Source organism: Lagenorhynchus albirostris, chromosome 7 (genome assembly GCF_949774975.1).
Source record: "Lagenorhynchus albirostris chromosome 7, mLagAlb1.1, whole genome shotgun sequence".
In the NCBI taxonomy this organism is placed as follows: domain Eukaryota; kingdom Metazoa; phylum Chordata; class Mammalia; order Artiodactyla; family Delphinidae; genus Lagenorhynchus; species Lagenorhynchus albirostris.
The window spans coordinates 22,890,886-22,901,976 of record NC_083101.1 but is presented as its reverse complement, the minus strand read 5'-3'; the positions used below and the strand labels follow the sequence as shown (position 1 = coordinate 22,901,976).

The 11,091-nt window shown below is 36.6% G+C and overlaps 1 protein-coding gene across 5 annotated transcripts in view; it reads left to right on the top strand.

The window, feature by feature from the left end:
• Positions 1-647: 647 nt before the first annotated feature.
• Positions 648-11,091, top strand: part of MUSK (muscle associated receptor tyrosine kinase) — a 92,079-nt gene continuing 81,635 nt past the window's right edge. For all 5 annotated transcript variants that reach the window (XM_060153348.1, XM_060153346.1, XM_060153344.1 and 2 more), the window contains exon 1: positions 648-754. In XM_060153348.1, the coding sequence (XP_060009331.1) occupies positions 676-754 (79 nt within the window). In that variant the 5' untranslated portion in view covers positions 648-675. The remainder of the gene's footprint in view (positions 755-11,091) is intronic.

The window sequence follows — 11,091 nt, the reverse complement described above, 5'->3', positions numbered from 1 at the left end:
AAGAGCCACTGAAGACTTTTGAGTAGGGCAGGCGATCTGAAAAGCGACTAGAGGACAGTAGGACACGAGGCAGAGAGAAGAGACAGGAGGTTACCACTGTCATTCCAAGAAGATGAATGTCTGAAAGGGAGGTTGGGATAGGGTGAGACTAGCTGGAATCAAAGGAGGGGAGGAAATCAAGGAATATCGAGTTGGTGCAATCTGTAGGAATTGTTAACGGGATGGATGTGGGAGGGGGAAGTGAGAAATGGGGAGGAGTCATGATTAGATATGCCCAGGGCTCTGGGGTGAGTGCGGGAGGGATGGTGAGCTGACTCAGAAGACCAGGAAAACTATACCTCGGGGAATCCAGTGATGGTTGCGAAAGGCATCTGGTATTGTCCTTCTACCACTGTCTTAAAAGGGATTCTAAAGGGATTTTCTTTCCCTTGTTCCTCCAGCCCTACACTTGCATTACTGGCCTAAGTGGATACTCACCAGCTGGCCGTGTCCATCATTACAGCCAAGTCTGAGAATTCCTGATTATACTTAGAGTCAGTGGAGCTGCTGACACAAACAGTCATTAGCAGACGACCCTTTTGGAACAAACTATGCTTTAAAATGTAAACTGAGGGGGGGGGCATTTTCCTTGTGTTGTCCAGAAAGAACTTTCTGCTGCCTGAGCCTGGATTAATCATGAGAGAGCTTGTCAACATTCCACTGGTACATATTCTTACTTTGGTTGCCTTCAGCGGGACTGAGAAACTTCCAAAAGGTTGGTTTGAGCAATCTTGTCTTCTCTTGCCTTATCATAGTTCTGAGGTGCATGCGTGTGTTCCGATCATGACTGATTCATATTATGGCATGCTTGGGTTTCACTTGGTGAAGTAGGGGTGCAGTATATGGAGAGGGAGAAAACTGTATAAATAAGCAATTGATTGATGGTCTCCATTCTACTGCTATCCCTCCTCTGCTTAGGTTCTGCAATAAAAAGTTAAGCCATTCAGTGAATGTGGAGCCCTCACTTATAGGGGAAACATTAGCAGGTAGACTGCAAGTTATCGAGGTCAGTTTGTTTATGTGTATGTCAAACTTCAGGGTGGTCTAAATGGATGATGAAAACCTTTTCACATCAGGTTTGCCGGGAATATAATCAACCGCACTCCCAGACATCCAGAGTGTTTGCTTCTGGACAAAAATCATTTCCATTTTCAGCTTCAGCTTTGCAAAACTCTTAATCAATATTTTAGTTCCTCCCACATTGGAATTAGAGAAAGACGCACACAAGTGCCTAGAAGATAAAAGCCTGAAGAACAATGGGTTCTCAATAACTTAGAGGCTGGAGCCATGATTTGGTTTGGCAAGAGACTGTGAAAAGTTTTTTTCAGAGCCTTTGGAATGTACCGGAAATAACACCACCTCAGGGGAAAGGAAAGCAACTTAAGAAACTGACAAACACCTGTTGCAGTAGCAAGAATGTCCACAGTTTCTGGCCAGCGTATTATGAAACTGAGACTAGGGTATTTCAAATCAGGAAGAAAGATAGGAAAATAGGTGACTTGTGAAGTGACTGGGGGCTTCATTGAAATCTTTTTACAAAGACACGAGAAAGCAGATTGAATGATACTACAGAGTTTTCAAATTAAATGTATTACAGTAGAGTAAAAAAGGTTCTGTGATTTATGGCACACTCAAATGCATTATTTTCCCTTCATATTACTTTACCAAAGAACTGAACAGGTTTGTATTGTATAGATAAGTGAAGGTACTAAAATATATTGTATGTAGATGGGAAACATAGCTTAGATTTTGTGGTTCATTAGAATTTCTGGAACCACAAGGTCAAAATTCACATGCTAACAAGATACAGCTTTCTTCACAAACAGTCGGATTTCATAGACTTACGTTGTTTTGTTGCTTTCTTTTTCTATTTTACATGAGTAGAACAGTATCTTCAAATGTATTTAAATGTCTAATTGTCAACTAATACTTTAAGGTAGCTCCAGATAAAAGAGAATCTAGATCTTTCCAAATAGCTAATAATAGCCAGAAAGACTTAACATTGGCTTCAGATTATTTTAATACTTCCTGATCATACAACGGATGTCCGGAAAGGCAGCACCTGGACGTCTGGACTTATGGATTGTTATAAATTTATTTGTGCTATTCTAAACCATGAAGTTACATTAAAATGACATGGTTAAATACTAAAATTTACTGAAATCCAGTCTTACAAGGAGCAGGACAATTGATTTTCTGGTCCAAATTAGAATCTCGTGCACAAAGAAAAACCAAACCCAACCTCCTAATTTATATTCTAAAAAGAGAAGATTTGTAGCTTCCAAACTTTACAGATGAAGCACACTGTTTATTTTGAAAACTTCAAAAATGGTGGCATAAATGTCACAAAGCCAAAACCCTGACTTCAATACAACAATAGCCAGATTGTTACCCCAACCTTGTTTATTTGTTCATAATTTATTTACTGCTTTAATTAGACTGTAAAATCAAAAAAATATTTTTGCCTACCTACTCAAAGAGAGTATTTGAGTATTATTAAAAAATGTAAATTAATATGGGTTTAACATCAGCCTTAGCCAAAACACCAGGCCTGGAGGAGCAAACATTCATTAACTACACTTACCAGTTCTGAGAATAAACATTATCATGAAAACACAATCCTTAAAATTTTAAATGTTGAAGTACATGGGATATATTGGTACCAAAAAACACATTAATATGTGATTATTTTAATACTATTGAAAGTAATGAAATTGTTCTACACAAAATATCTCTAGTTGTTTTCTCTATTCTTGGCAGAAGGCAATAATGGGAAGAGGCTTTTTAGATGGTATACCTTTTTCCTAAGTCCTTTAGCGTGAATGTATCAAGGCGTCTGCAGCATAATATATCACAAAATAAACCGACACAATTAAAATACTGCAAGAGTATTCCATGGGTTCTTTTCCAACCATCGGCATAGGATTTCCTCAATAAAATTAATAACCCACTTTGTAGAATTAATAGTGTATCGTTATAGTTTTAATTTCATTGATATTCCTAATATTCAAAGACAAAGGGAAAAGTCACTATCTTTCTGAATCATTTCAACTAGTAATACTTTCAATCATGAGCTCAGCATCAAACCATAAGGAGGAAAATTTTATAAACTGTCATGTATGAAAATAGTCAACATTTCACTGAACATTCGCCTTAACCACATTCTTCAATAATATTTAACGCTTTGTTAGGGAGTATTAAGTGTATAGTGGGATTTTCTGTAGGAGTATAGTAGTTCATGTAAGCAGCCCTGAATTTGTTAACATGCTATGCACAAAGAACTCCCGTCCAAATTCCAGTTTTAAAATTACCCCATAACTACCATACCTAGAGGCTCTTGAGTCTCAAGTGATTTAACCTGAGGTGTATTTTAGTAACTTCTTCTTCTAAATCGTATGTCTACAGGGACAGAATTCACAAATTCGACACATGACTAAGTCAGATCAGGCACAGCTGCCATTGAAATCCAGGATACCAAGTCCTGGATGAATGTTTTATACTAACGTATATTGAAAGAGTGACTCATTCCACGTTTGCGGAAACACAGTTGCTTTAAATATTATTGACCTTAAAGAACAGAAAAAGAGAAGAAATGGCAAGATTTCTGCCATATTTCGAAAGGTGAAGTAGGCAACTTCTCAGTGAAATAGGATGTGAGATTATTGGGGGAAAGTGACAAGTAAGGGATGCCTAGAGGACCTCAAGGAAATGGTCCCATTCAGGAAGATGAGAGAAGTGTATCCGATAATGGAGAAGGACCATATGTCCATGCTGAGGACCCGCTGGGACTGGAGACTGCATGCCCATCATGGTCCTGATCTGCACTGTTGTTTCACTTTATCCAACAATACTTTATGAACATATGAGCAGTGAAGACAGCTGGTTGGATTAGTTCAAGATTGGTACTTTCCAGGGTCAGTGCAGCTAAAGGACTAGAGAGTAAGGGAGCTGAGATTATCTGGCAACATACCATGTCGTCTAGGTCAAATAATGAAGAAAGTGAAAGAAGGATATTGCAGGTCTGGAAGAGAATGTTACAATCGAGTTCCTTTTCTAGTCCCCAATGCCTTTCTGTGTGTCTTTAGGGAAAGCATGTAGTCACTGTAAGCCTCAGTTTTCTCCTAAAATGAAGGACCTATCAGTGCTCAACTTACAATGTTATGTACTATGCTAAGGATTGTCAATGATAGGTGGCGTGATCACTTCTGGGGAACAAGCACATTTTAGATGAGTCCCTATGAAATCATCTCTTAATCCCAAAGGAATGCCCCCCAGGAGAGGTCATTTCAGAAATTCTAACAGGCTGACCCAGAATTCCTACCTGCCTGTCCCCAGTGTCATTCCTGAAGGCAAGGACCAACAGTGTGTTCTGTGACAAAGAATTAATGATACGGTGTTAATAAGTGAGATAACAATAATTATTGAGATGATCAGTGAACCTTACAAGTTCCAAAGACATCATAATAAAAAATAACTTATGTTTGATTACATCACCAGCAGAATAAATGTGTCAGTTTGTAAGATATGCCAAATGATGAGCAATACTGAACATCCTCTTTCTTTGGGGGATTTGAAAAATTTCCGACACCAAAGTGTTTTGTCATACCGAAAAAACAATACTGTATTCATGATGTTAGAAAAGCATGAATATGTTCCAAGTCTGAGCCCTAATTATACCAGAACAAAAAGGAGCAAATACACCTGACTTCTTTGTTTATTCAGTCATTTGGTTATGTCAGTCAGCAGCTGGTCAATCAGAAGTTGGTATGTCAATGGCCATGTGCTAGAGCCCATAAAAGGGTAATATCATATCCTTCTCAGCAGCTAGTATCCAAGTCAAGTTACTCTTTGGGTACAGAAAAGCATTGTGTTTATTTTCATGTATTTGTTGTTCATGTGGTCCTTGGATTGAGGGAAGAAATAGCGTCCTAGTTTAAACAGGCCCTGGCTGAGATGAAAGCTGGATAGTAGAATGAAAGCAAACAGGAGACGGTCTGCTGAGTCAACAAATGTCATTAAATACAACTATGTGATTGTACCAGTAAACATCTGAAAGCAGATTTGTTTGGGTAATTTTGGAATATGGGCAAAGTGGACTTAACTGACTAGACTCTGTCTATAGGTATTGATATTGGTGTCAATCATGTTTTTCCCCTTTCTGTAACTAGTACCACACTGAAGACATGGTATACCTTAGAGTTAAAAGATAGGTACTTTAAATCAAACTTAACTTTGAAGTTCAGTTCTATCACTTCCTGCTTTTGTTTTGTTTAGACAAGTTGTTGAACAATTCGTCGCCCTCATTCCTCATCTGCCAATGAGAATAATAAAAGTATCTGCCTTTATGTTTGTTGTGATACATAAATGAGATCATGAATGAAAAGTATAATGCATGGCTGATAGCAGGGTTTTAATCAGTTTTAGATGCTAAAATTATTAAAAACAGAATCAAATCTCACATGAAACTGTCATGCCACTGAACATTAAGGGAAGCTGTTCTTAGTAAGAGCTCATGTATTTCTCCATGTCTAAGTTTATCAAGACATTCTAAGATTTACTTCTTTGATCTTAACTGATCTCAACAGAGTTTGTGTTGCCTCGTTGGAAAGATAATATGTCTGTTAACTCTGTCACTTCTGCATCTGCATGTTGAATGAGAAGAAACTAATGAATAAAGTTTGGAGCTTTGGGTAAAAATAATTCATGGCCATTAAGAATGATATTGAAAACACAAAATATACAAAAGTTTAAAAGAGAAAATCACCTACACTTCCAGGACTGTAAAGATATTGATATATTTTCTTCCATTTTTTTCTACATATCCAAAAAAAGATATCATAATAAGATTGTTTATGCAATTCTGCTCCCTGCCACTAAAGCATGAGCATATTTTATATCATATCTTCAAAGTACCATTTGCAGTGACTGTGTAAATAGTATCCTGTTTAGATAACAGTTGCTAATATATGTTGAACATTTGCCTCTCTGAGGGAAAAAAGGCCCTGATATGTTACATTTGTTGACTGCTGTATAAGTGCTCCAGTCACAGCCAATTTCCAGGTACCAATAAACACTGAGTTGGGAGGAGATATATAGTAGCACACCTACAATTTCTACAGACATTAGATGTAAATAACCACAAGAACATAGATAATAGTAAAATATAGAAAAATAATTAGAAAGTGATAAATGTTGAGTATTATTACTTTGTTTTTAACACAATTTATCTAATCAAATTTATATAATTTAGTTTCTAATAATGGCTCTATTCCATTATCTTGTTAAATTTCTGAGAAATTAACACATGACTCTTGCAAGCCAGTACAAGCCAGCTCCAGTAGACCACAGCTAGAAGACAAAGCTGTGTGCCTAACTCTTCTTCCACTTTCACACAATTAGTACAATTTTGTACAATTAATCTATTTTTGTGCAGTGAAATTCATCTATATGCCTTTCCATTTGGGGATTATTTCCTTGGGATAGACTCCTAGAAGTATTATTGGTAATTTGCAGGTAATACAGCAACCAGGAGAACAACTGAATAGTTCAGGTTTCTGTCTCTAAATTATAGGAATCAAATAACACAGAGTGTTCCATACGGACCAAGGACAATGTTAAATGCATTATGTATATTCACTCACTTAATCCTCATGACAAGCCTATGCGGTGGTTTTATTATCTCCGTCTACAGCTGAAGATGCCAAGGCAACTAGTTAAGTGAGTGGGAAGTAAGTGACGGAGCAGGGATTTGAATTCAAGTCCTGTGCTAGAACCTCTTACCGTCTAGTTCCTCAACAGGCTTTCTTTTTAAACAATGAAAGCATTCAATACTATCAGTTAGCCATCATTACTTGCATCCCATGACCTTACTATAATATTTTTTGTTTTCTAATCTCTCAATATCTATGTGATTATGCAGTTGATTGCTTATTTCATTCATTAGTTGTTTAGAAAAATCTGCTTTCTTTCTTAAGAGACTGACTTTCTCAAACTGTGTTATCAATTACAAATTTGCTTCCATTGCATTGGAAAATTAACATTTCTGTGGCCTTCTGATTTATGTCCTATAATTTTTTATTACAAAGATAATATATATTAATTTTATATATTTTTAAATATTATATAGTATTTTCCTGTAATACTTTGCTGTAAGGTACGGCAAAACAAAACACAAAGTTACACATAATGCTCACAACTAGGAGGTAAATGATTATAACATTTTGCTCCTCATTCATTTTTCCACTCTCGTGTGTGTGTGTGTGTGTGTGTGTGTGTGTGTAATCTTCTTTAAAAATTTAGTACCTATTACTTCATTGTAATATCTTCTGGTAATATTAATTTTAGTTTGGGCTTTGTTTGAGTCTATATTTTTAAATAATTAAGCTTCATGTTTGTTGTATCTTCCTGATGGAGTGCTCCTTTTATCATTAAGTAGTATTTCTCTTCATTCTTTAAAGGCTTACTTATCACCTTATATTCCATTTTTTCTTATATTAGTACTACTTTACTGCTTTATCACTTTGTTTACTTCGTATATATTTTCCATTCTCTTTATATCCAATGTTTCTGTTTTAATTTATTTAGGCATGTCTTTTGTGTTTTTTAATCCTGTATGATAGTGTCTGTCTTTCCATAGATCAGTTTATACCATGGGTGTTTACTGTGATTTCTGATATATTTGGCCACGTTTCTTCCACATTAATTTGTGTCTTCTGTTAACTATACCTTTTCTTGGCTTATTTATCCTTTTCTGCTTCTTCATCATTTTTTTTAAATTGATACAGTTCTAGTCTCTTTTTTCTTCTGCTACTCTGGAAGTTTGGGATTTTAATCTATTATTTTAGTGGTAAGCATTAATGAAATTTTAACAATATGTCTCTAACCATATATTTTCTCCCCATGTTTAGAGTTATTCAGTGTTTCTGTCATCTTCCTGCTTACGGTAAAGAACTTAGAATGTTTTAACAATCTGCTGAACTTCTTCCCTAAACTTTCATCTTATAATTGTTTGTCTAGAATTCTAGTTCCACTCTTTTTTTAAACACAAAAATTATTGAGTTTAAAAAATATATATTCCACAGTGTCGAAAATTGCAATTATTTTTTACCACCATCTATGCTAACTACAGTTTCTCATCACTGGCCCCTTTCTTTGGGGGTACAAGTTATTTCTTATGGAGTTTATATACTTTCAGTAACTGTTTCAGAGAAGGTCTCAGTGGTAAATACTCTCAGCATTTGTCTGTGTATTTACTTTGTCTTCATTTTAAAAAAAAATGATTATCTAAGCTGGCTATAGAATTCCAGACTAACAGTTATTTTTTTCTCAGCCTTTTAAAAATACTGGTCCATTGCCTTTTGGTATCAACTGTTGCCAAGTAATATCAGGTTAGCCTAATTGGCATTCTTCTTAAGGTGGCTGATCTTTTCTTTCTAGTAAGGTTTAAGATTTTCTTTATCTTAAATTTTCTACAGTTTTAATCCAGTGTATCTAAGGATAAATTTATTTTTCTTTATCTGGCTTGATGCTTAGTGGAAACTTTCAACGTGAATATTTCTGCTTTTTTTTTCACTTTTGAAAAATGATCAGTGATTTATCCCTTTACATATTACTTCTGTGCCATTTCTTCTATTGTATTGTTTTTGGAACTTCTGTTAGAAGTTTATTAGTGTCTGTCTGTTTTTATGTCTCTTAACTATTCTTTAATACTTTTAATTTCTTTATTTCTTTGTACAGCATTCTGTATATATTAATGGCCATTTTAGTGCAAAGTTGGGAAAAGGGGTGCCTTGCTGCCTAGATATAAAAGATGTCATTTCACCTAAAAATTCTGCCCTCTTCTTTCACCTACTTTCTCTCAACCTTTTAAAAAATTTATGCCTTTTATAAAGGCCTCAGTAATAGAGTTTGGTTCATTTAAACAATACATTAGTCAGTGTGCTAGCCCTCCAGATAGAGAGAGGTCTGAGACATGGTCCCTGACCCAAAGCTTAAGGTTTTTATAACTGAGTGTGGGACAAAGACATAAATCATTCTAATAGCATCTGTGTGGCAAGTGCTATGAGTGACATATATAGGATGACCCAAGGTTAAAGAAAAGGGCATTTGGTTCTATCTAGGAAGTCAGGGAGATTGGGAGGAGATGATGCTTAAACTGGACCTTAAGAAAAGAATAACACTTACGAAAGAGATATGGGCTAAGTGGACACTCCCAACCACCATTTCCCTTACTCTCAGCCAATGAGTTTGCCTCTGAGTTTACTGAAAAAAATAAGTTTCATTTAGACACTGTATGCATTTTTTTTAATTTCTTTTTTTTGCGGTGCGCGGGCCTTTCACTGTTGTGGCCTCTCCCGTTGCGGAGCACAGGCTCCGGACGCGCAGGCTCAGCGGCCATGGCTCACGGGCCCAGCCGCTCCGCGGCACGTGGGATCTTCCCGGACCGGGGCACGAACCCGTGTCCCCTGCATCGGCAGGCGGACTCTCAACCACTGCGCCACCAGGGAAGCCCTGGATGCATTTTTAAATGGCCAATGTTCCAGTTTTTTCTTGTTTTATGGGGCTGTCACCCCCTACCCTGCATCTAAAATATTGCTCACACTACTTACTTGGCTTTCCTAGGCACCTTGCATTTTAACTAAAATGACCATATAATTTACTGTCCAAACTCAGGTATTTTTGGAGTATGGGGGTACTATTAATAATTATGCCAGGATAGCAGGCATAACTGATTATTATAGCTGATCATTTTATGTATCTATCCTACCTTATCATCTATATTGTGGACTCTTACCAGGCAGAGATGTGCTTTACACATCTTTTTGCTTCTAGTCAACCCAGTGCCTGCTCCATGAAAAATCGTAAATAAATCTTTGATAAATAATAACAAAGCAGTGATGATAATTATTTTAAATCAGATTATACAATGGGGTAGATTTTCAGACTCACCCAAATACAGGGGCCGGCACTTTCTCACACCATCAAACCCTTGAGGTGACCAGGACCTCACCCCTTTGTTTTGGTGGAATTCACAGATTTGTAAATTGAAGTGGGGTGCATCCCTTTACCAACACATTCTCATCCTTCTTAACTTCTCTTTCCTCCCCAATTCTTCTAAGCCAGGTGACCCTCATCTCATGGAGGTGGGAGGAGAGAGGGACCATGTTTATGGCCTCTCTTCCTTTTGTCTTTCTTTTTGTAACACACACACACACACACACACACACACACACACACACACACACACCCCAAGCAAAAACAAACAAACAAAACCCCCAGCTTTATTGAGATATAATTCACATACCAGTCTCTTTGGGTAAAGTATACAGTTCACAGAGCTGTGCATTCATCATCATAATCGATTTTAGAACATTCTTATTACACCTATTTGAAATCCTGCATTCCTTAGCCATAGATTACTCCCTAAGCCCTCCATCCTCTTCCCAATTCCTAGACAATCACTCATGTATTTTCTGTCTCTACAGATAATGACTATTCTGGATATTTTATATAAATGAAATTGTACAGTATGTCATTCTTGTGACTGGCTTCTTTCACTTAGTTTATTGTTTCCAAGTTTCACCCATGTTGTAGCATGTATCAATACTTTGTTTCTTCTTATTGTCAAATAATATTTTGTTGAATGGATATACCACATCTTGTTTATCCATTAATCTGTTGGCAGACACTTGGGTTGCTCCACCTTTTGGCTACTATGAGTAATGTTGCTTTGAACGTGGATGGACAAATATCTGAGTCTGCTTTCAGTTCTTTTGGGCATATATCCAGAAGTGGAATTGCTGGATCATATATTAATTCTATGCTTATCTGAGGAACCACCATCCTGTTTTCCACAGTGGCTGTGCCATTTTACATTCCCACCAACAATGCACAAAGGTTCTAATTTTTCCACATCCTTGCCAGTATTTGTTGTTATATTTCTTTTTTATTATAACCATTCCAGTGTGTGTAAACTAGTATCTTACTGAGGTTTTGGTTTGCATTTCCTTAATAGCTAATGATGTTGAGCATCTTTTTACATGCTTGTTGTCC